Raw genomic sequence first — 26724 nt, 5'->3', positions numbered from 1 at the left:
CATTTTTTAGACTGATCTGGTGCCACAATTGTTCCTCACAAAAGGCCTGTGGCACTACGAGGATGCCATGAACACGGCCTACCTGGATTTTACGACGGAAGTTCAGAAGTTTCTAAGCTCTTATGGCAAACCAAGCAACATCTCAGGGAGCTGAATTATAAATATGTCCTTCTATTCCCAGCAAAGCTCTGAGTAGTAGACGTTGAAGCGATTCATGTGTTCACAAAACCAGAAGACGTGTGGACCTGACTGCATGTGAAAGGTCTAATACAGTCAGTCCCAGAGAGTCCCACTGCTGAACCCCGGTTGGCGGCTCTCACTCGCCGGCGTAAATGCAAGGCTTCAAAAGCTAGACCCTCCCGAGCTCAGGCAGCTGTTGAACAAGCCAAAGCTGTGCTAAAGGCATCACAATTGACTTTGAACTCCTTTCCTCAACTACAAATGGCTCACCTATCGGTCTCTGGTTGTGATGCGGGCACTTCAAAGTCCTCCCAGGTCGTGCTTCTGGTGGGCTCGGTGCTCACCCTGTGTTCAGCTGATGATCTGTGAGCTAGTGAATTGCCACTTAGGAGAAGTCTCCCTCATAGATATGATTGCCCATGACGTCTTTGCCCAGAAGTTCGCGCATACCTTTTGCTGACTCCAGTTGCCTGTTCTTTTTCCTCCGTGGGCCCCATCCATGGACTTCCCTCATTGGATTGCTCAATGCTTCCTGCTATATTTCCACTGCATGCACATTACTGAAATATATGCGCTACATACACACCAGTTAAATTGTTCTGAGGGTTGTGGCATGACATCGATGGATGTTCAGGCCAGGGATCGGGGAGTTGTCCTGCATGTTTGTACTACTGTTTTAGTTCCTCTGGCTGACAAACTTGATAACCCAGATGCAGTGGGATGGGGGTGGGTGCTTGGATAGTTGAGGTTGGGGTTGATCTTGCTGTTGCAAGTTGTTCTTATGGTCATTATGTACACCACTCTGACTTGGAACATCCGTGGCATGGCCACTCCTGCTAAAAGACATAAGATATATGCTTGCCTAAGGTGCAGGGATGTTTATTTTGCATTTCTCCAGGAGACACATCTTATGACAGGTGAGCTTGTCAAACTACCCATAGGATGGAGTGGACAGGTGTACGAAACAAGATATTCTGCTTATGCCAGGGGGGTCCTTATATGGGTTGCTCCGGAGGTTCCATCTGGTAAACTTAAAGTGCACACTGATACAGAAGGCCGGATATTTTCCTGGAAGGCACCTTGGATGGTTGCCTTATCACTATAACCTCCATTTATGCCCCCAGTACCGCACAGGGTGCATCCCTGAACTTGCTTTCCACAACTATGTTACTTAACCCCTAAGCACCCTGACTCTGGGGAGGCGATTGCAATGGCATACATGACACTGATTTAGATTGCTTTGTACCCCCATTCCAGAATACATCTGGCTTAATAGCCACCAAACATTTCTGTCTCTGGACCAAATCCTCTGATCTGCATGATGTTTGTTGACTCGGACACCTGAGTGATAGGGAATACTCCTATCATGCTCCAGGCCATCAAATCCACACACAACTGGACTATTTCTTTTGTTCTACTGATTGCTGGCCACTTATCCATAGCTCTGAGTTCTTGGGCAGAACTCTGTCAGATCACAATCCACTTAAGCTCACATTTCATTGAGGGGAGAGAGTGCCTATCCCGACTTTGCGACTGCATGCAGAGGAACTACAGGACACAATATACAAAGAAGCAATAGTTACACATATTTCCATGTACTTCACAGACAACACGGGCTCAGTTGGCAGTAGGGGGATTTAATGGGATGCCATAAAGGTGGTTATGAGGGGTCATTGTATCACCACAATGTGGGGAGTTAAATACTCTCTTACATGTAGTATATCAGCATTAGAAGATTCTATCCAAACATATGAGAAGGTGTCTGTCCTATCCCAATAGGCATGTTCCCTCCTGACTACTTTGTGGCACCAATATTGAGAGGAACTGCAAGGCTTATGCGATGTAGACTACAAGTCGTACCTGACCCAACAGCATGCAGCGGGAGATAAACCGGGGCGTATGCTAGCATGGTTGTTGAGCTCCGAAACAACTAGAACCATTTTATGGGCGATACGTGGCGATGCAAATCAGGTGAGAAACAACCAGGCAGACGTTAATGAAGTCTTCACTCGTTATTATGAGCAATCGTACTCCTCCCCTTCTAAACGCCCCAGTCGCAAATTCAAGCTTACCTGCAGCACCTGATGCTTTCTCAATTGACTCCCATCCAATTATCGGACCTGGAGCAACATCTACAAGTAGAGGAGATTCATTTAGCAATTTGTCGGATGGCCCGCGGCAAGACCCTGGGCACTGATGGGTTTTTGGTCTAGTATTACGTTGCCTTTCAGACTGCCCTGGTTCCTTGATTATAAGAAATGTATAATGAGGCACACGGATGGGGTGAATTGACCAGGTCCCTGCAAAAAGCACTTATAGTGGTGCTGCCCAAACGGGGCAAAGACCCCCTTGAAGTGGACTCCTTCCACCCATTGTTGATGTTGCACTATGAATACAAGCTGTTGAGCAAGATCCTTGCTAATTGACTGCTCCCGATGTTTTGGCTCCCTTACCCACCAAGATCAATGTGGCTTTGTACCACAGAGAGCAACACAATATAATATACGTCGCTTATGCCATATTATTGATGCAGTCTCTGGGAGGCCGGCCACTCAGGGGCGGCTTCCTTAGATTTTGAAAAAGCATTTGGTACCTTGAGTTGGTCTTATCTGCTATGGGTATTAGAGCGGATAGGGATGGGTTCCAATTTTTTAGGCTGGATAAAACTCATATGAACTACCCCACAGGCACGTGTCCGCACTGGCAACCAAATCTCCCATCCTTTTTTCATCCATAGAGAAACGTGCCAGAGATGTTCTTTGTCACCAGTACAGTTTGTCCTGGCTATGGAAACTCTGGCAGCCTTATTGCGCTGTAGGGGGCCTGAATGGAGTGCCTGTGTTGGACCAAATTGGCACATAATATTATTATATGCGGATAATGTATTGATCTATCTGAGGGACCAGGCCTCTACTCTTTCAGCCATGTATGATCTGCTTGACCACTTTGGGATGATTGCAGGCCTTAAAGTAAATTGGGGTAATCTTGTATCTTTCCACTTCGTGAACTGGAGCAGGAACAGCAAGTAGTCCCCGAGGAGGGACACCTTCCATGGTCCTTTGTAACCTTCGCTACCTTGGAGTCAAAATTCAAATTCGAAAAGACTTTATTTCGGCCACGAGGGCCATTAAAGCACAAAGCAAAACACACAATAAATACATAAATAAATATATAAAATATACAAAATGCAGTAGTTATGGTACATTTATAAAAGAGTAAACCCTGAGTGCTCTTTCTGAGCATTTTCAATACATAATTGCTACAACCCATCATGTAGATGCATATAAAAAAAATTCTCTAAGAACCCAACTTGCCCCAAGAAACTTGGCGACAGCGATAACCAATGCCGAGCGAGTGTCAGATCTGAGAATTCGAAGAGCAACAGGGGACCTGCGAACTCCCAGCAATCTGCAGGCAGAGGTGAGCCATTTCCTGCGAGGGGTTGCATAGGCAGGACAAACAAATAAAGCATGAGGAGGATTTTTGATAGGGGCATTACAAGCTGGATTGGTTGTCCCCTCACATGGCCAATGGCTGATAAATTATCTTAATGCAAGGTTCCTACATGAAACTGGAAGTACAATTTTCTGTCTCTGGGGACCAGAATTACATCCCAGTAAGCCTCATATTTGCATGTATCTTTCAAAGCAACAAAGTCAGGTGACAGTGTAGAGTGGAGTGCTCCCACCAGTTCCTCAGAGTCTACTACCCTCCAGTACTGTTTTTTAAGTTTGAGTTTCGAAGGAAAGGAAGCAGTCATTGGAGATTCCCAAAGATCATTGAGTCAAAGCATATAAGATTACTCTTTGATGTATCTGAGCCAAGGAATGCTAAGAGAGCAATCAGTTTCTAAAATGACCTGCAGGGCCGCAATATAGGAGGTAAGCTCTGGAGTGGTCTAAAGCTGCCACCGATACAAAAGAGGATGTAGCCGAACCTTATAGCCTATGCTCTTAATGCCCAAGTCCTTAAAGCGAAGGAACAATGGGGTGCTTGACGAGAGAGTAACAAACTTTCTTAAGAAATTATTTTCAAGAGTTGATAGTTCTTGTGCTTTGGCATGACCCCATAATTAAGCACCATAAAGACCAGAGCTCACAGCCTTAGCTTCAAAAATCTGGAGCGCTGGGCGTATTTGCTTAGTGTATGAGAGGTTAAAATCCTTGTTTGTAATGTGTGGCTTCCAGGATATATGCCCTGTTAACATTAAACCAAGATAACTAAATGTGTTCAACTTCTCGAGTAGAGTACCTCAAAGCATAAACTTCCCTTTGAAGTATCTATGAGGATTAAACACCATCAATTTAGTTTTGGAAGTATTAATTTTCAGACCTCGTGTGGAATAGAATTCCTCAAAACACATAAGGAGTTTCCGTACACCGCTTGGGATCTTAGATATCAAAAGGGCTTTGTCCACAAACAGCAAATCTGGAATTTTGTGTGTGCCTAATGATAGTGCATCTGCCTCCACCCTGATTAGAAAGGGAACAATATCATTAAGTTGGAGCAAGGACAGTACTGCCCTTGACACTGGAATTTTGTCATTGAGCTGCCCCATGTTGCCCCACCTAGCACGTGCATAGTTGCCCTCATGAAGCTGTATTAATTGTGCAAGAATGTGTGCAGGGGTTGCCATCCCAGAAAGAACTTCCCACAGCTTATTGCGAGGCACTAGGTCAAACGCAGATTTCAAATCAACAAAGGCATCATACAAATTCCCCTTACCAATAAAAACTGTCTTCCAATATGTAAGCAGAAACCTGAAGTCTTGTTCAATAGTGGAAGTTTTCTTCCAAAAACCAGCCTGTAGTGGACTAAGTATGTCACAATCAGACAACCAATCTTGAATCTTCCCCAAAAGACAGTGGCATAAGACTTTCTGCACACAGTCCAATAGGCTAATTGTCCTATAATTACAAGGTAGGGCTCTATCGCCCTTTTTGAAAATAGGGTCTACAATGGCACCCTTCCATGACTCAGGGATTGGTGCCCCTGCCACAATAGCATTTGATATGATAGTAATGTACCTCAACCATAATTCAATATCAGTTAGAAACAGGTCTGCCAAACTCCGTCTGGACCAGATGTCCTCCTGTGCTTTAAAGTAGCTAATGATTGCACTACATCCGGAAGAGTAAACAATTGCATCAGTGGAGGGCTAGGAGTTGGGTCGATAGTGGTACAAAAATCCTTATCATGTTCACATAACATACTAAGATGATCAGCAGAAAACATTAGACTAATGTGGTCTACCCATTCCGCTGGAGCAATGCTCATTGTAATATTCAATGCACTGTTCTCAGGGCCACGCGCCGCCAAAGACCAAAATTTGGTACAGTTTTTCTCACGCAAAGCATCATTGAGTGCAGCCCACCACTTATCATCTTGCCCACGTTTAGCTTTACAGACAGCTCATTTATAAGATTTCCTAGCTGAATGAATAGCAACCACTACCTTAGATTTAATAGCTTGGATTTAAAGCTTGTTTGATGTTCGACGTTCCTTATTTAAACAGCGATGTTTACCCTTGGGCTTTCCACCATCATAGTCGATCCCTGCTGTAAAATGGGCCACAATACCCTTGAAAAATAGACAGGAGATATACTTATTTGCTCAATAGAAGTTGCAGATCCCGCCTCTAAATGCATCAATGAGGTCTTCAAAATATCATTGGCAGCGCAAAATGAAATCTGGTCGGGCCAATACCTTGTTCCACTTTAAGTGACGTTTATCATTGGCCAAACTGACTCCCAAAGAAGAGGTAGCTGGGGGTGTTGCTCGTGAACATTTGGTTACACAGGGCAAGCATGTGGACTGAGAGTGGATTATGAATGCTCTCAGTTCTCTCAATAACTGTCATGTCAATAACTAAAGGCCACAGTCTTATATCAACTAAACAGTAATCAATTCTGCTTGTATGGCTGACCTTGCTTTGGGTATGACAGCCCTTTGTATCAGATTTTGTCCTGCCATTGAGTGCTCTGAGCCCAAATTTAATAGTCAAGGTTTTTGCCTGGACAGCAACTTGTGACCACGTTTTAATGGATGAAATGTCCAATGCGGAGACAGACCATATCCGATCCTCCTCATGAGTAAACCCAGGATCATCCCAGTCAAGAGGTTCAAACGTAACATTGAAATCACCTGCCACAATGATTTTGTACTGCTGGGGACATTTCCGCAGGAATGTCTCCAAAACACAAAGGGTTTCAGAAGCCCGACCCCCCAACCCCTCTTGCATAGATGTTAAGGATAATCACACCTGCATTTGCTGCAAATGATAGCTGGATGCCTACTATGTCGGGGGAATCAATAGATAGCTGAGATATACAGCAGTTTAATGATATTCTGGCCCAGATAGTTAAGCTGCCAGAAGGTCTGCCCCTACTACTGGAGAGAGCTGGAATGTAAAAATTTAAATAACGAGACCGAAAGAGTGGATCAACCGACCATGTTTCCTGAAGGAGACATAGGTTGTGTTCCTCAATAAAAGAAGTAAAAGCCGGAAGGGGGAGAACAGATCTTAAACCTGCCACATTCCAGGGAACATATCTCACTCCAACACTTTGAGGAGTTGCCCTGATCATAGATGTAATGTTCGCAAAATTGGCTACCTGATCCTGAGTTGTCAGATGAGATTGGTGGGGGGAAAGAGGGTGCAATATTGTCACAATTGACCAGCTGGCCCTGGCTACTGGGGCCAAGGGCAGTCTGGGATATTTGGTCCCCCTCCTAATGCTTAGCACCCCCCCCTTGGAGTCAATATCAACCTCACAGATGCTGACTTGTCGACGGCAATTACAGCAGGGCTTTAACCTCAATACAACAATCCCTACCGTTCTGGACTTGACTTCCCCTTTCACCTATGGGGAGAGCGTCCGCCTCCAAAATGTCGATTCTTCTGCGTCTTCTATATCTTTTCCAGACCCTACAAGTGATACCCCCTAAATCCTACTTTAGGACCCTTAGGAGCTTACAGGTTGAGCTTGTGTGGGGCGCGAGACGTAAACAGGCCTCTATTGCTACACTTCAGCAACGTCTGCTGGAGGGGGGACTGGCAGTGCCAGATATGGGGTTTTACTCTGCCGTGGCCCAGTTGGAGTGGCCAATACGCTGGATTGCTGGTGACACAACGATGGAGGGCACTATGGTGAGGGCAGACCTTGGAGACAAGAACGTCCTGGTGTGGGTTCTTTCACCAAGCTTGCCATCTAATTCGCTAGGTAAGCTGACGCATATGGCAAAACTAATTTGGACTCTATTTATCCGGCCCAGATGATTATTAACTCCATTCGCTCCACAGCTCCCTTTATGGAGCATCCCTAAACTGAGATGCCTAATGCAAGTACTCAATTACACTCCCTGGGGGGAGGCCGGGATTACTATAGTGGGAGATTTGTACAGAGAGGGCACTCTACTGTCCTTTCACAAGCTCTTTGATACTTATAGTCTAGAGGACGGGCATTCCTTTGCAAATGCTGCGCTAAGGGCAGTCCTTGGAGGGATCGAGGAAGGGCTTGGCTGAATCACTTACCCATGGGGGACTACAATGTATGCTAATGCATGGCTTGGTGCGACGGCTGGTTTCGATGTGATATACAGCCTTAATGGGAGGGGGTGGTTGGCCCCAGATTCATAGCAAGACTAGGTGGGACAACTGCCTGGGCACAGCTTTGACTGCCAAACAATGGTCCATGACCCTGGAGCAGATGAAGCGAGTGTCACGTAACACATGCCTGAAATTCACACAGTTTAATTACATACACAAAACATACCTCACATGACATCGGTTGCATAAGATGTTTCCGGGAATGCCACCGGTTTGTCCCCGGTGCAGATAAGGAGATGCCACCTTTATTCACATGACAAGGGGCTGCCCACCACTGCGAACCACATGGGTCCAAATAATGGAACATTTGGCAGAGGTGAGCAACGTCACACTCTCTTCGGAATCTCCTTTCTTCTTGCTAGGGATTACGAAGCAAACTAAATGGAATGAACACTATTTGAAATTTGTACACCTAGCACTAGATTCATTGCTGGCTGAGAGCAACCTCCCGATGGACTTTGGCGAATACGGATGCCTTGCCATCGTAAGCTACATGGGAGAGGTGGGGAGGCCACACTATGGGATACTTGTGTATTGAAATTAGCAGACAAATTACAACCAATGCCTCCCCCAGAGACGGAGCAACTATATGTATGGACCCCTTCAGCACCTGCTACACTGAACCCATTCCCGACACCATTCAATTTCTGATGAATATACAGGGGCATGATAGGCAATACTGTGAAACTAACCTAATTCCTCATCCTCACTAGTTCTCACACTACAAAGCTGTAACCCTCAGACCAGCCTACTAGTGTTTTTTTTATACTGGTTTAAATGTTACTGTGACAGGAGATGTATCCATATCTTCAATATATTTGAGAATTGTTCATTGTATATTGTCATGCTGGTTATTATTATATGACATAAATGCAAATAAAGAAATGTAAACAAAAAAATAAGTAGTCCATGTAGTTCGAAAGCTGGTCCAAAGCAGCAACACCCATAAGAGCCTCCCTACCTGTCAAGTAAACGTACAAGGGCAGTCAGTCTCAGCCCTTATTAATACAGGGGCCTCCATAAACTCCATAGCCGTGGAAGAGTACAACAACTTGTCAAACCCACTGGCCCTAAAATCCACCAGAGTTAGAGTCTACGCTATTGGCAGATTGTCACACCTCCAACTAGCAGGGGTATTCATTGCAAGTATCACCCACAACAACACCCGGCTCAACAAAGTGTATGTTTCACATGAGGAGTCCAGTTTCCTACTCGGCTGCCAAAGAGCCAGAGATCTCATCCTAGTGCAGTTTCTTTTCAGTGTGCAAGTTAAGGATCTATACAAACTAGTTCAAGAGTTCACACCCCACTTCGATGGCACTGGATTCCTGGTTGGCCCACCAATCCACCTGCATATTGACAAGTCTGTCACCTCTGTGGTGCTTCGCATAGTTACGTAGCCTTTCATCTGCGCCCCAAGGTTGAGTAAGAGCTACAACTTCTAGAACAAGCCAGCATCATTGAAACGGTCACAGGCCCCATACCCTGGGCCTTTCCAATCATAGTAAAAAAGAAGACAAAGCAGCCAAACCCCGTGTGCACCTGTGTTGACATAAGGCTACCAAATCTTACATTAAAAGAGAACAGCACCTAATGCCAACAATAGATGATAGAATTGCCAAACTTTCCAGCTTTGTTGCATCCCAAGTCCCAGCCTTTCACAATCTTCTCTGCTCACACTGGTTTCTGAAGGTACACCTGTCTTAAGTTTGGCATCTCCAGTGGTGCCAAAGTATTTCAGCATATCATCAAGCTCTGACTGGCCTCCTGGGCGTCCTCAGTGTAAGTGACAATATTCTGGTGCACGCCACAATCATGTTTGCTCAATTGAAGGAATGTAGACTGACTCTGCATAAACAGAAGTGTGAAGTCCTAAGAAATTACATTTGCTTCTTTGGCTATCAATTTTCAGGCAGAGGAATTGGCCCAGACCGGTCAAAGTCAAAGATATCAAGGACACTCCACACCCCTAATCTGTGTCAGGTGTCCACAGTTTCTTGGGAATGGTGACATACTGCGGGTGCTTCATGAAGAATTTGTCAGATCTCACCAGACCCTCACTGGACCTAACTAAGGCACCAACCCTGGGCATGGGTTGATGAACAAACACAAGCATTTTTGAGAACCAAAGAAGCACTTTCCGCTAACACAAAGCTTGTCTGTTTCGAACCCAAACAAGAATCCCAGCTCACAGTGGATGCCAGTCCCACTAACCTTTGAGCAGTGCTGGCCAAATGACAAGATTTTGGTGAAAGGGCGCAGTTGCTTATGCCAGAAGGACCAATTTTACATCTACTTGTATGATCAACTATTCCTCGTCCTTACAGACCACAAGCCGATGATGCCACTATTCAATGGATCTTCATATAAACCCCCACGTATCAAAAAATGGAACCGGCAACTACAGGAATTCAACTTCACTGTTGAGTACCAGCCAGGTGTGCGCAATCCTGCGTACCTCCTGTCGAGGCACACCCAGCCCCTCACTCCCTCAGAAGCCCAAGACACTCAGGACACAGAGGAATACATCTGGCTGGTACAGCATAGAGCGAGGCCCATCCCCGTGTCACTCTCGGATGTGGTGGAGACAACCAAACATGATGCTTGCATAACTTTCCATACAAGCTGTCCTGTCAGGAGACTGGTAGTCCCTTCAGCACCCAGAAATACATCATACAGAAGAAGTAAATCTACAATCACTCCACCACGTCTGCCATGATCTGTCAGACACAGAAAAAGGATTTTTCAAGTGTGGTCCACATCTAGTCCTTTTAGTCAGCCTGACGCAGAGAGGCGCCCTACTGGCACATGACACTCATCAAGGAATTGTCAATCCAAGAACATGCTGTAGAGTAAAGTATAGTTTCCCGGACTTGACAAGCAGGTAGAGGAAGTTGTCAAGAGCTGCCCTGCCTTTTAAGCTAGTGGGCAGCCCAATTCTCCTGCACCGGTCATGACAGAAGAAGGCTTTACAACTCTGTGTCAGCACATTAGTGCAGACTTTGGAAGCCTCCCCGATAGCTCCCACATACTCATTGTGATTGATGACTTCTCCCGTTAATCTGAGGTGGAGATTTTCCAGAGAATGTCCTCGGCAGATGTTATACCCAAAGTGGAGTGCACGGCCTCTTTGAGAAAATCCGCACAGACAACTGGACCCCCACCTCCTTCAATAGCTTTGAGTGGGCTAAATATCTCAGATCACAGAATATCATGCACTATTGCATCATGCCTCACTGGCCCCAAACCAACGGGGAGGTCGGTAGTTTGTATGCACCCTAACAAATGTCATCCGGATCATAGTGGTGGAACCTTGCATCATTGAAACAGCTATGTATCACTTCCTGCAAGAATACGAACTCACACCTCATTCCTCCACTGGTATTGCCCTTACAAGTTGTTTTGAACAAACAATGACAGGCTCTACTCCACAGCATCCTCTCTGAGCTGCACAACCCAATCTCCAGAATTTCTCATAGTCAAACAGGACCCACAACAATGAGTATGCCTCCTGCCATCGGAGGGCAAGGCAGAGCAACCGACGAGTTGGCGATAGTGTTAGTCAAAGATCGACACCCAGGAGGAAAATTTAGAATGGCCTTTGAGAGTGACCTGTGGCTAGCCTCTGCCATTAATGGCACCATGGTGACTGCTGATAGAAGAACTGACACCATAACCAGGAACATATGCCAGTTTAAGCAAGAGCTGGGACGAATCACATTAATAGGAAGTAGCCCAGAACTAGAAAGGCAGGCTCAATCAAGCAGAGAAACTCTGTCACCGGTCTCCACACTCCCCATTGGACAGCCTTGATAAGCATCAATTGAATCAGGGAGAATGGACACCCCATCTGGTTTATCCTTGGTGAGAAGCTGGCAGGTGAGGTATCATCTGAGAGCCAACTCCAGCCCCACTTAACGCTACGCTGACTTTCTGGCTGACTGGTGGTGACCTGTCAGTGAAGATGACTTGACAGACATTTCCCCAGTTGGATGAACTGATGTTTCTGAGCCAGTAAGTCAGTTTGGTCCAGATGTATCCTTAATTCAAAAAGCGATGACCAAATTGCGATTTTTTGTGAATTGCAATTAAGTAACCGCTACAGGAATGTATGAAACTCCAGGAGTTTCATATAGTGATTCGCAAGAGCTTGCAAATTCGACCTACCTCATTAATATTTTAGCCGTGAAGCGGGTGGCACGGCATTTGTACAGCCACGTTGCAGGTGGTGCGTCAAAATGTTCACAGCATGGAGTCCAGTGTGTGAATTTCAGTTCTTGATCTATCAGCTTCACCTTTCGAGGGCCCAGGGACTGGAATGGGCACTACTCAGCAGGGTAGGAGTCGCTGCAGAGTCCAGGTGCTGGCAGATCTTTGAAGCCCTGAGACTTCAAAACAGGATGCAAGCTCAATCCAAGCCCTTGTCCTCATTCAGGCAGAAGCAGCAACTGCAAGCCAACCCAGCAAAGCACAGTGACAGGCAAACAGGCAGTACTCCTCCTCCAGCTCTTCTCTTTGGCAGAGGTTCCTCTTGAATCCAGAAGTAATCTGAATATCTGGGGTTTTGGGTCCACTACTTACACCCCTTTCCGCCTTTGAAGTTGGCAAACATCAAAGGAAAGTCTCTGTTCACAAGATCCTGCCTTGTCCAGGCCCGGCACCAGACACACACCAGAGGGTTAGAGACTGCAATGTGTGAGGGCAGGCACAGCCCATTCAGGTGTAAGTGGCAACTCCATCCTCACTCTAGCCCAGATGGCTCATCATCAGGATATGCAGGCTACTCTTTAGCTCCCTTTGTGACACTGTCTAGAGGGGATTCACAAACAGCCCAACTGTCAGTCTGACCCAGACAGGTAATACACAAGCAGACAGAGTCACAGAATGGTTTGAGCAAGAACATGCCCACTTTCTAAAAGTGGCATTTTCAAACTGACCATTTAAAAACCAATTAAACAAAAATATGTATTTAAATTGTGAGTTCAGAGATACCAAACTATTTCTGTCTGCTCTCAAAGGGAAACTGGAATTTAAAGATATTTAAAGGCAGCCCCCATGTTAACCTATGAGCGAGATAAGCCGCGCAACAGTGAAACCCAAATTTGGCAGTATTTAACTGTTAGGATATGTAAAGCACATCAGTACATGTCCCGCCTTTAACATACACTGCACCATGTCCATGGGGCTACCTAAGACCTACCTCAGGGGTGCGTTACATGAATAAAAAGGCAAGGTTTGGGCTGGGCAAGTGGGTGCACTTGCCAGGTCGAATTGGCAGTTTAAAACTGAACACACAGACACTGCAGTGGCAGGTCTGAGCCATGTTTACAGAGCTACTCGTGTGGATGGTACAACCAGTGCTTCAGGCCCACTAGGTACATTTGATTTACGGGCCCTGAACACCTCTAGTGCACTTTATTAGGGACTTAATAGTAAATCAAATATGCCAATCATGGAAAAGCCAATTACATATACATTTTACACAGGGAGCACTTGCACTTTAGCACCGGTCAACAGTGGTAAAGTGCCCAGAGTACTAAAAGCAGCAAAAACAGAGTCCATCACACAGTTAAAACATGGGAAGCAGAGGCAAAAAAGACAGGGGAGACCACACCAAGAATGCCAGGCCTAACAGGATTTCCAACATGTTTATGATGGAGTAACCCTTTCACCAAACTCTAAATCAGGCCCTCGGTCTAATTGGTTTTAACAGGAAATGATGGTGAGGTGATGCAACCACTATCAGAAAGGGCTCAACAGTTAAACCCATTTTAAAAATAATATGTGCCCTAACAGGGTTTCATGAGTGCTCCTACTTCTCTGTCTGCTTTACCTCTTAAAAGATGTTGTATTTTAATCCAGGGCAGATCTCTCTTGGTTATGCTTTCTGGTGCCTCATATAAAGCCAGACACCCTAGTTTCTCCAAAGAGCACTTAATACAATTTAGCCACGGAATAGTATAACCTTTTTCCAAAGAAAGACAATCTCTAATGATTGGCTGATTCAACTCTAGTTCGGTGCTTGACCAAATTTTGCACCATCTTACTAAAGGTGAGAAGGTCAACCTGATGGAGATAAAATCCATCCCCAATTCTTCATGGGCTATGAATGTGGCAACCTACTGGGGAATAAACAGCAATCTTCTTAGAAAATTATTTTCTACTCTCTGAATCTCTCCACAGTCCTTGTAACTCCTTAAGTCACTCCCATGGCTAGTGACAGATATACACTTAGCTTGATAGACTTTAATCAATGCCTGTATGGGCTTAGCTTCCAGTTCTCAAATCAAACACTGAGGTTACTGATCTGGCCAGCAAGCTTCTGTGAGCCCTTCTTTGTGGAGGCCAGGCACACCTCTCACCAAATACAGGAAGGTAGAAACTCTAGTCAATTCCTGTCCCTCCCTGTGGATGTTTTTCTGGGGCTTGTGCTTCAAACCAATAGCCATTGTATATGATTTTGACTAGTTGTTATTCATTTCTAAAGAAGCCATGCACTCCATGAAGGAATTAAGAAGTCGCTGAAGACCCACGGCTGTTCTAGCTATAAAGACTGTGTCATCGGATTATCTGAGTGCAGGAACGAACTGTCACCCCACCCGGGGAATGTCCTTGGTAACCACACACAAGGATGGACCTAAGTTGTTAACATATATAACTTAAATAAAAGTGGAGATAAAATGCAGCTTTGCCTAACCCCATTAAGTACCTTCATTGAGGACGGCAAACGCCCGTCCTGGTTATATCTTACTATTGCCATGAGGTCCTGGTGAAGATTGTGAAGAAAGTTAACAATATTGTGATCAAATCCAAGATCAATAAACAGACACCATAATTTGGCTCTGTTGACTCTGTGGAAAGCTGAGGATAAATCCATAAATGTTAGGTGGATCCGCCATCTCTTGCCACAGTATGTTTACCAATTATCAAATGAAGGTTAAGGCACTGACCTAGTGTTCCTTTTCCCTGCCTAAACCCATACTGAGGACAGTAAATTTCATTATTCTGTTTCAACAAGTAAGAGTCTACCTAGAATCACCCTGACCAAGATCTTATCTGTCGAATCAAATCAATGAAAGAAATTGGCATGTAACAATGGGGATCCAACCTGTCACCCTTTTGAGCTCTATTCTAAAAAGATCTTCAGACTGATGACAGCCCAGAGGACATAGGTGCAGATTAAAGTCACCAAATAAAATAACAAAATAAGGTAAATTGTATTTTCTTCAAAATATTCTAAAAAAAATCTTGAGGCCCACAAATGCCCTGTCGGAGTTACCCACACAAAGGAGTTATAAAAATGTACTATCAAAATATTCGGTAAACCTTCAAAATCTATTGGACCACCAAATAGATTATCAGAGTCACTTTCTACCTGAATGGGCGTGCAGCGTAATTGGAGGGATACCAAAGTAAGCAGGTCATTCTTTGCCCTACTCGAAGGTGAAGGGGTTGTGGGTAAAAAAAAGGAAGAATTATAGCCGTCCAGATAGAACAAGTTATCCAGATCCCAGGTTTCCTGTAAACCCACAATCTGATAAATTGTCTTCAGCCAGTACTCATTGCACCTTTTATTACCCAACGCAGTAATATTCCAGGTGCAGACTTTTAAAAGGGAAAGACCCTTATCAGTTTTTTCAGGGAGGGTGGGAGGGCGCCCTAATATGAGCTTTCCTCTCTCTATCCGGCAAGGGGCTCCCAAGAATGGGGTTGAGTCAGTCGTTACTATCCAGATATCTCAGTGGCTGAAATGTATTGCTCAGCTGTTTTGTGGATATAATGCCCTCTCTAAGGGGGGTCTAACCAGCCACTTTGCAGAGCACATGCATTTCTTAGGTCCACTCTCCCATGTGTGACTGCAGGGGGATAGAAAAAGCCCAGTGGGAGCACCTTGTCCCCCCTTCCCTATACACATTTAGTGACACAGGGCTGCAACAAACAACCAGCTAAACCAGAGTACATAACATTTAACAGAATACAATCCCCCTTGAGTGATTTCTGAACAAAACCTATACAGTCCACCAATCTGGCCATGATGGTATTAGCACAGAAATGCAAATTCATCACTCCCTTAAAAGTACACCAATGCTTGGCTTTGCAAATACGTTCAGAAGTGGATTCCACCACTCCCTTGTCTCAATGGGCAAACACCTGCTAAAACAGCCACGAGTGGGGTAGATTCAGGAGGGAGATGCAGACTCTGAACTGGTACACGTTTGTACCCTGGGACTTGGAATGGTGGAGTCACAGCACCATGCATACAATTTTGGATAAGAGAGGAGGAGTCTGCTGAAGAGGGGATCTGCGACTGGGGGGAAAGCTTCAAAACTGAGCCAGCACCTGTGGACAAGTCCCCCCACACTAATGTGTGACCCTGTGTGTCCTGAATCACCCTGTAAAATGCCCAAAGGATGAGGCACAATATGTAGTATCACTTGAGCGTGCAGATGGTTTTTCCGAAACACCCTCCAAGTGCCGGTCACCAGAGGCAAGGTATTCTAAACAATAGGGTTTACCCAACTTAACCCACTATTGTCTTGGACCACACATACTCAAATAAATCAACAACTATAGAAAGATAGCTACATATCAAATTTTAACACAATAATATCTTATTTATTATTGAGACAAGTCAATATCTTCTTGCTTTATTCTTTCTTTAGAGTTTGTATACCACAAAATAACCTCAGACATAATGAAGAAACAAAGAATAAAAATCTTGGGCTTTTTCACAGCACCAAGGGAACATTTGGGGCCTCATTACGAGTCTGGCAGTCCTGGGATATATTATGACTGTGGCAGAGCTACCACGGTCCGACTGCAGGCACCGCCAGTTTGCCGCTAGTCGACAGCCTTGTGGTGCCGGTGGTCTTAATCTGCTAGGGCCCGGATTATGAGTCCCCATTCCGCCAGCCTTTGCACGGCGATTGGACCACCATGAAAAGGCTGGTGGAAAGGGGGCATCAGTGGGCCCCATGGACTTGGCCTGGGCAGTGCAGGGGCCCCCATGGACAGTGGAAATGGCAGTGAAAAGTGCGAAGGGTGCTATCACACCCGAAGCACCGCAACATTGCAGCCGGCTTGATTATGAGCCTGCGTCAATGTTGTGGTGAGTCTCCCGCTGGGCCGGCGGGCAAAAGCACTGTTTCCGTTGGCCAGCCCAGCGGGAAACTTGTAATAGGTCCAGCAGAGGGACGACCGCATAGGCGGTCATCCCGATGTGGGACTTCGGTGGTTGGCGGAATGAGCCCCTTAATATGGAACACTCAATCCACACATATTTACAATTGAGGTGTAGTTTCACGCTTGTCCTTATACCACATTGTTGTATGGAGCCAGCCAATTATATACAGTCCATCCTAATTGGTCCATCAAGCAGGTAGTCCATAATAGAGAACTTGTCTCAAATTACTACTATTTCATTATAGGTAATGTGGCATATAGCTGATGTTCTCTTGTTCAATATCCCAATTTGTGTTGTTAGAATGCGGACTCCTTTCTAGAAGAGATGTAGACGTGTTTCAGTCTAAGTAATTAAAGGCCTCTTAAGGACAATATAAGGAGCGTGTATTTTCTTCAAACTACAAAAATGTACACATTCCTACTATCCTTAAAGAGGAGGTAAAGGCATCCTATACGGAAAAGAGGTACCAGGAAGGAATCAATCTTCACTTTAGCTTCCAGTAAGTGAAAAGTGAGGCGTGTGGATTCAATTGAGCAAGTTACCACTTCTACTTGCCCAGCCGGGTGTTTCCAACTATGCCGCTATGTCAACGCTGAAACTGAGCACCAAGGCAATCTGAAGTTACAGTGTGATTTGGCCGGGTTTTGAGCACAGACGCTAGGGAGGATTCTATTGGACCCAGGAGTTCTTTAATGTGTCTTAATTGAGCTACCACAATTGTAGAAAACCTGTTATACACTTCCTCAAGATCAACAAAACCCAAAGATGACAATGTTGACTCTCTTCCTGATGACAGTTGGCAGGACTGTGATTTTGCCCTAGCAAAACGGGCACTCAATTTTTTCCATTTTTGTGGCCAGTTCAGAGGGGGAAGTGGGGCTATTTGACCTTAAAGTAGCCAGGTGAAATCCAGTACTGGCTGAAGCAAGAATGGCATGGTGCGTGAGGGTAGAACCACAGGGTGACACTGTTTCCCCAGCATTTCTCACAACTGCCCCCTCTAAAGAGCTACCATTTTGGGCTTCATCGATTTCGTTTACCACTCCCCAGACTATTTGCCTACCCAAGTGATAGCCTATGTTCAGCCAGAGCAATTTCATTAGACACCACCCCAATAGCACGCTCCAGCATTATTTCAATACTTGTCAGTTTGCAAGGAGGGACAGAGCATTCACCTGCTTTTCACTTGTCCATTCTAAAAGAGCTGTATAAGGAGGGACTCACTTAAATAGACCTGAATTAATCCCCCGAATCAGAGGGGTGGCCCAGCCCAGCCTAGACCGGCTGTGGCCGGGCTCAGATGGACCCCATCGTTGGCTCGGTCTTCACCCAGGCACGCTCCCAGGCGTGTTACCTGCTCCCTCCAGGCCAACAGGTGAGACCACAGAGCCTGTTGGGGGATGTAGTCCAAACCCCAGCAGGTTGCACAGGTACAGTCCAACTAGTCAGGAAAGGCAGCCATGTGCTGCGGTAGTGAGGAACACTTTTAAAAGTACTGTGACAGCCCCTCCTCCAGGCCAGCAGGTGAGACCACAAAGCCAGCTGGGGGACATAGTCCTACTCCATCAGGTCGCACAAGTGCAGTCCAGGTAGTCAGGAAAGGTGCATTCCAGAGTTGATCAAGTTGAGTGTTCTGTCGAAGCATTAATATAATTTCCTAAACTGTATCCTTTTTGTTGCTCAAATCTCTGGTAAAAGAGGAATGTCGTGTTATCCCCATCTGGGTGGTACTACGAGGAGCCCCGGGGCAGGGGAGAAATGCAAAAAGTTCCACGGGATGTGGGAATAGTGATATGTCCCTATGTATCTAGTCGCCAGGGATATAAAAGCCACCCCCAGTTGGCGCTATCAAGTGGAAGGGGTCATAAGACATGTGCAGACCAAAGAAGACTGGAGAGACGGGGTCTGCTATCGTTGGCAGTCCCCAGTCTCTGCTATTGATAGTGTGTGAAATTGGGTATACAGGTAAGTTCGCTTTAGTATAGACATGAAGGAAACACAAGCACCTTATTGTGCAAAGCCCCAAACACACAGGCATCCAGGCAGCTATGCACAATATAACAATGCGGCTCTAACATAGGGACACTTCAAATATGCGACCCCCTAGAGAATATAGCAGCTGAGTTTGATTCAAGCTCTCACATTACCTGTAGAACTGTACATGCTTAGATTGCATATGCAGATGCCGGTGATATCGTCAAATATCTCGTCTGTAGCACATGGGAAGATCTGGGAAGAGTCTGCAGATTGAAACAAAATAACACAGAGAAACAGAGCTCATGTTAGTTCAATAGGTCAGGTCTTTCTTCCACCCTTGGTCACATCTTCAGCTGTGATATACCTGAATGCTACACCCTGAACTACAATTACCAACCTCCTTTGGTACAAAGGGGCAGCACACAGACAGACTCATACATGTGGAAAAAGTACCCCCAACCTCCTTTTGATTGAGAATGAGTGACAGTCTCATATAGAGTTTGATGGAACTTCAGCTCCCACTTCAGCTCTTTTATTTCATTGGAAGCAAGAGGAACAGCTATATTTTCAACTCTGGAGACTCAGTTAACTAAGCTGTCTGACACCCCAGACCTGACGGGCTGTCAACCACAGCACTGCTGGCTAATTTCTGGGCAAGGTAAGTTTAGGTGGCCATCACTCATTTTTCCTTCCTAGAACCATCATAAGAGGGATGGCCGTCCTGAGAAAAGAAATGTGAAAACTAGCAGGGATTAAAAAATATGTGCGTGTGAGTGACATTTGTATGTTGCTTTTCAGCAACAATCCACCATTTTGGGAGTTTGTTGAGAAACAGCAAAAAAAGAATACAGGGTGGGGTGAAAAAACATGACGGACCTTTGGTCATTCACGTGTAATGAATGTAACAAGCCTTCCTGACAAGTGATGGCAAGTTCCTCTCTACTCCGCTGTGAACATAGTTTGAAGGGTGATGAAAAGGCACTTCCCGGCTCTGAATTTAAAAGCCTCATTTTGTGTTGGGGGCATTCCATCTTTTGAAAATCTCTGTTGACTCATTAGCCGTACTAGTGAAGATGAGTAGCTGTGGTCCTGCAGCATTGTCTTCAGTGCTACTCTAATGTTTCCTGCAGGTGACAAGGGTGCTTTAGTACAACTGTGCCTCCACTCTCCAACCTTTGTCTCAGAGAGAACCCTTTAGAGGGCATCTCTAATTTGTAGAAATAAAGGGAGAGAAGGAACAGCCTCACAACTTGTAGGAGGCTGGCCTGATTTGTAGTGGGTACCAAAGGTACTTAAACCCTGTACCATGTCCAGTTCTCCCTTATTAGTGAAATGTAGTCAGTGTCTAGAAGCCAGGCTCTCTAGGGTCAGTGTGGATGAGTAGCCAAGGCCTAACTAGGAGACATGCAAAGCTCACGCAATACGACTGTAGTCACACAGTACTCACACACATGAAAGAAAATATTCAGTGTTACAAAAATAAAGGTACTCTATTTTGGTGACACAAATGCCAAAAATACTATAGAGACTATACTCCCTTAGGAGGTAAGTAATACAAAAATTATGTACACTAGTATGCTGAAATAGCTGTAAGAGTAGAGCAGTTAGAAAACAGTGCATATAGTGAAAATCACAATAGTTAGAAATGGGCCTAGGGGGAACACAAACCAGATACTAAGTAAGTGGAATGCGAAAGCTGGTTTCCCACCTAGGCCAGTGCAGTGTGTAGAGGGGCACTAGGAGTATTAGAAAACACCAAAGGTAAGTAATAGAACCCAGCCCAGAGCCCAGGAAAGCAGGAGTAAATCACAGTAACTTTCCTAGAACACACAAGAACACAAGAAAGAAGATTATGCAAGAACCAGAAGAGACTGCAAGACACCAATGAGGGATTCCTGGACTTGAAGACTTGTGGAAGAAGGGGACCAAGTCCAAGAAGCACTGAAGAGTCCAGGGAGAACAGGACCCCCTGCTAACCTGGATGAAGGTGCAAAACAAGATCAACCTGTGAAGACCAACAGTCAGTACTGCACCCAAGAAGAGGGATGCGGGTTCCTGGTTGGTGCAGATGATGTTCCACACTGGATGGATGATTGCAGTCTGGTTTGTGTCACTGGATTCTGCCAACAAGCCTTGGAACACACAAAGCTTGAACGGGGGGACCGGTGGCCTCTACCCAGGAGGTGGAGACAGAGGGGGCTCTCAGCAACTCAGAGAGCCCTCAGAAGACCAGGCAGCGTGCACAGGAGTCCCACAGCATAGGGACAAAGAAGGTGCAAAGGGAAGCCCATGCAGCACTACACAAAGGGATACCATGCCCCGGAGAACCACTTAGGAAGCTGTGCATCGCAGGATAGAGTGATGGTGCTGCATGGTGCATGAAGAACTTTGTGGAAGGATGCCAACAAGCCTTTGTAACTGCAAAACACACAGTGCATGGGGTACTGTCTTGTGTAGGGAGGCAAGCTCTTACCTCCACCAAAGTTGAACAGCTGGACATCAGGACCGTTGGAACCACTTCAGTCCACCACCTGTGTTGCTGGATCCACACATCTCTTCAGGAGAGGGGGCCAAAGCCATTGGTTATTGCTGTAGAGGGGTGCCTGCTGAAGCAGGAAAGTGACTCCTTTGCTTCAAGGGAGATTCCTTTGTTCTTCTTGTGCAGGCTGAAGACTGGCTGGCCTCTGAGGAGGCACGGCCTGGAAACAGTTGCAGTTGCTGGCAGAAGTTGAAGATACAATGTTACAGAATTTGTCTTTGCTTCTTTGTTGCAGTTTGTGGAGTTCCTGGGGGGTCCAGATGTAGTTTCCTCAGTAGAAGGTGAAGTAAAGGATGCAGAGGATTCCTGCTAGAGTCTTGCAATCCACATCTGAGGAAACACCCAGAGGAGAGACACTATATAGCCCTGAAAGGGAGATTGGTCAGCTACACAGGTATGCACCTATCAGGGGAGGGCATTGATGTCACCTGCTGGCACTGGCCACCTAGATGCTCCTAGAGTTCCCTGCCACCTTGGAATCCAAGATGGCAAAACCCAGGGACCCTCTGAAAGAGCTCTGGGCACCATCCCTGGGGTGGGGATGGACAAGGGGGTGGTCACTCCCCTTTCCTTTCCCAGTTTCGTGCCAGAGCAGGGACTGGAGGTCGCAGAAATGGTGTAGACTGGATTATGCAAGGAGGGCAGCATCTGTGCCCTTCAAAGCATTTCTAGAGGCTCAGGGGAACATGGTCAAGACTGATTTGCATATGGCTGGGTCCAAACTGGGGTGGCATGGTGAGCAAAAGAACAATGGATTAAACCCAGATCTGTGACTGGGGGAGAGTGTTTGCATTGTCAGCACTCCGTCCATCATCCTTTTGTGTTGCTAAAGTTGCCCTTAGTGGGAAGGGTATGCCCAGACGTGGGTCCCTTGCTCACTGTGCCACTGGAATCATGCTAGCCTGACTGAAGAAGGGTGATACCCTGAAACTGGTCCCAGGATGCTTGTTTCCGGTCCAGGGAGGACCTGGCCTGGTAGTTCGGGCTGGACTGTTCCCATGGGGAACAGGGTCAAGACTGATTTGCATATGGCTGGGTCCAAACTGGGGTGGCATGGTGAGCAAAAGAACGATGGATTAAACCCAGATCTGTGACTGGGGTAGAGTGTTTGCATTGTCAGCACTCCGTCCATCATCCTTTTGTGTTGCTAAGGCTACTCCTCCCATGCCTGTAACACCTATTTCCAAGGGGAGAGAGTGTAACATTCCTCTCCCAAAGGAAATCCTTTGTTCTACCTTCCTGGGTTTGAGCTGCTCAAGCAAGAGGAGAGCAGAAACCTGTCTATGAGGTGGCAGCAGCTGGGGCTGCCTGGAAAACCTCTGAAAGCTGTAATGGCAGTACTGGAGGTCCTCTAAGGAGCCTCCACAGTGCGTGGAGTCATACAGCCAATGTTAAGATCAGCATTGAGGTAAAATTCCAAGATGTTAGACACCTTACACGGCCATATTTTGAGTTACCTTTGTGCAGCTGGACATAAGTATTGACCTATGTCCAGTGCATGTGTAAAATGGCGTCCCCGCACCCACGAAGTCCATTAAAATGGTCCTGAATGAAGTGAGGGCACCTCTGCTAGTGCAGGGGTGCCCTCACACACAGGTACTTTGCACCTAACCTTCAGGGTTGGAAGGCTTGACATATAGGTGACTTATGAGTGAACTGGTGCAGTGCAGTGTTAATGGCAGTGAAAAGGTGCATGCACCATTTCACACAGGCTGCAATGGCAGTCCTGTAGAAGCCCTTGCATGGGCTCTCTATGGGTGGCAAATGTAATGCTTCAGCCCATAGGGATCTCAGGAACTCCAATTCCCTGGGTGCCAAAGTATCATTCTAGGGACTTATAAGGGGTGACCAGTATGCCAATTTGGGATGAAATACTGGGTTACCAGTATGCAGTGACAAAATTGAAAAGAGAGAGAGCATAAGCACTGGGGTCCTGGTTAGCAGGATCCCAGTGACACAGTCAAACACACTGACATCAGGCAGAAATTGGGGTAACATGGCAAAAAGAGGGTACTTTGCTACAGTGAGGTGCACAGCAGCTTTGGCGGATGCTGTGATAAGAGATCCAGAGTGGCTGCGGTGGCCGTGCAAAGGCAGACTGTGCACGCTGAGTGAGAGCCGCCTGCAGAGGTGGTGTCCCTCATCAGCAGTGTTGCGTATCAAGCCAGGGGAGTTACTTGATGGACAAATTAGAGGCCCAGGGTAACATGTGCTTCTCAGGGCTAAGCACCAAAAATACACAACATCCACTGTTTCTTTTGTTGCTTTCTCTGCTGGGCGGGAGGTCACCCAGCTATTTCATTACCTCGCTTTTTCACGTCACCTGGCATGCCCAAGTTTCCGCATTTGTTGGGTACTCGTCCTGAACACCCCTGGTGGGTGTGCACTAATGGGCTGACCTGAGACCATAGGTCATGTGACATAACAAGCCCTTTCGCTCAGCGTTTACTAACTAAGCACTGACTAGCACTCTTCCAGATATGTGGTTTCCAGAGCAAGCTGCTTTCCTTTTGTAAGTTCCAACACCAAATTGAATCATTAATTAAGGGCACCCTGACATCATCAATCTTCTTTATCTTTGCTTTAGCACCATCCTGTTTTTTTCTGGAGTACCCTCTAGAGGTGAAAGATAAGATACCATTGCAGAACTACTTTATTTTTTCCTTACTACGGTCATGTGTTGTCTGCATCACCCTCTTCTGATAAAAGATAGACATAGCCACTGGAATTATGTGTCAGAAGAAGATCAAATTATGTGGAAAGTTTCAGTAAATTATGCGCCATAATGTGGCACATGTTTTAACAGTATTACTTGGTTTTCAGGGGCGGCTACTCCGCTATGGTGGAGAAACGTCATCCCCCTGCCAGTAGCTGCAAAACTTTGACAAGAAAACGATAATAAACTGTGCTTATTTTTGTTTTCTTGTAAATGGAGCGGGCCACGGGCAATGACAGGGATGGAGGAGGAGTGCGTGAGACGGCTGGTCAAACACACAGGTGCACTAGGCTCTCTCCAACCCGGCGCTGTGTTGCTGGGTTCGAGACAGCAGGCAGTGAATCTCACTTTGCCTCGGAGCACCTTGGCTGGGCACTCCATCCAGTCCTAACGCTGATTTCATGCTGCCCTCAGCATGAAAGCACCATTAGGATTGGATGCAAGGCAGTGAGCCTGTGCCTGCAGTGAAGGACCGAGGAGCGGATCGAAGCGGCACAGCGGGAAAGATAAGTTTAAAAAAAATGATTATATCTTTTTTTGTCATTCCCTCCCACGCCACACGCCGTCCTGCCTCTTTTCCTTCTCGCGAGCCACCACTGTTTGTATTTCGTCATTTTTAAACTTGGTAACACTGTCTTGGTATTGCTTGCTCTTTATTAGTACCCATTTAACACCTAAATATAGTAATAAGCAATAGAAAGGTGACCAGTACAGCTTTGCAACAAGACTTCCACTGCCCGGCGACAGGAGTTACGGCATTTTTAGCATCTTTTGAACCATTGAACATAGAAACATCTTTTTTGGTAAAATCTGCAGATTATCAGACAGATGATGGATTATTTGGCAAATGCAGCTAATCTATAATTATGCGAAAATCGCCACAGTAGCACAATCGCATAATTACAGTGGCCCTGAATATAGACACAGACAATACCATAGAAAGCTGGATTGTATGTCTCTCAGTCCGTGTGTCTGCTATGAATTTTGGCAAAACCAGCAGAAATCCAACAACCCTTTGCACACTTTACCAGAGAGGTCATAGGCCATATTGGTGTTACTTCTATGCTTACCTTGAGGCCGTTTCTTTCTTCTTATGTCTGTTAAAATTAAGTCGTTCTTATTGAGTATTCAGATATGGATATAAGCAGATTAAACAACTGCATGTTGAAAGACTATACAAAGACTGTCGACTTCATGTTTCTGATCCAGAAACCCAACATTAAACATTAACCGAGTCTCAAGTAAAAATAATGCTTTTAAAATTTGGGCACTCGGAACATCGCTTCAGGTGGAGACAAAATAAGTGGTGGATGTGAGAAAAGAAGCAGAGAATGACATGGTAAAAACTCAAAAAACCCAATTACAGTATCTCACTAAAAATAAAAAAACATCCAAAAACATGCTTCCACAGGTTAAGTACTGTCTCCCTCCTGTGAAGTAAGGGGCATTATTTAAGTCAGACCTCCGGAGAGTGGACTTTGGCTGAACCTCTCTCTCCAAACTGCCTAGAATTCTATTCAATAGTCTTGCCTCCAGGAAGTCTTGGGATGTCCCAGGGGTCACATATATGACAGCCTCCACTCCTTACAAAAATGCCTGAAGCCGCTATTAAATCATTTACTCCTTGTCGACTTGCAAGACGTGTTTCCTCGCAGTGTGGTATAACTCGGGTCATGACAAATATGGACTCTCGAGCCCTCCTTCATCATATTTCTCTTCCTTGTTGCTGCTCTATCCATTGACTCCCTCTGCCATACAGTACCTTATTCCACACACAGCGTGCCGACTCATGTCTCTCTTTGGGGAACCCTCAACACAGTCACCAGGACATCCACACAACCACCCACCATCATTTTCCATGAGAAAATACTGTAATTCAATGTAAAGTCTCATTATTAATTATAGGAGCTGTACCTAGAATGAGTAGCTTCAAATACTTTCCCCCACTTTCCAAAAACCGCACTTTGAATTCCAGGTTAAATATGAAAGTATGGATTCAGGGGGTCATTCGGCCAAATATCCGCGGACCCCATTCCAACATTCCCGCTGGGCCGGCGGGTGCTAACCAAGTTAGCGCCCGCCGGCCCAGCAGGAATGAGGCGGCAACACATTCGGAGCCGGCGGTGTTGCGGCCGTGCGACGGGTGCAGCTGCTTAATTTGTACATAAAAACGTGTCAGTGCCCAAAGCTCACCTCTAATACACGCAGCTGCTGCAATTATATGTGCGAGCACGGAATACTGATGCAGCATAATCCTGAAATCATCTCGGGCCACTTTAATCCATTGACAGCCTCTCTCTTCCCCTTCATCTAATTTTCGCAGCTTTCTGCTTTCTCCCTTTGGAGCACTTTTTCGTTTTTCTCTTCCTCCGTCTTTCCCAGATGTCTTTTGTCCGTAGTAAATGCTTGAGGCAGAAAAATAAGCTCCGGCCCTTATAAATAAATCCTGATGCCCTGCACTGGAAACCACCGGCTCAAATTATACACTGCAGTCGTGACGAGGAGAAGTTGGCCCCACG

General features: G+C 45.9%; 1 protein-coding gene across 1 annotated transcript in view; it reads right to left on the bottom strand.

Moving 5' to 3' along the window:
- The window catches only part of LOC138283296 (uromodulin-like), a 451356-nt gene that overhangs the window by 214187 nt on the left and 210445 nt on the right, over positions 1-26724 (bottom strand). The window contains exon 3 of the mRNA XM_069221317.1: positions 19121-19213. Coding sequence (XP_069077418.1) covers positions 19121-19213 — 93 coding nt within the window. The remainder of the gene's footprint in view (positions 1-19120; positions 19214-26724) is intronic.

This window comes from Pleurodeles waltl, chromosome 3_1 (genome assembly GCF_031143425.1).
Source record: "Pleurodeles waltl isolate 20211129_DDA chromosome 3_1, aPleWal1.hap1.20221129, whole genome shotgun sequence".
In the NCBI taxonomy this organism is placed as follows: domain Eukaryota; kingdom Metazoa; phylum Chordata; class Amphibia; order Caudata; family Salamandridae; genus Pleurodeles; species Pleurodeles waltl.
This window is presented reverse-complemented; position numbering and strand designations above follow the sequence as displayed.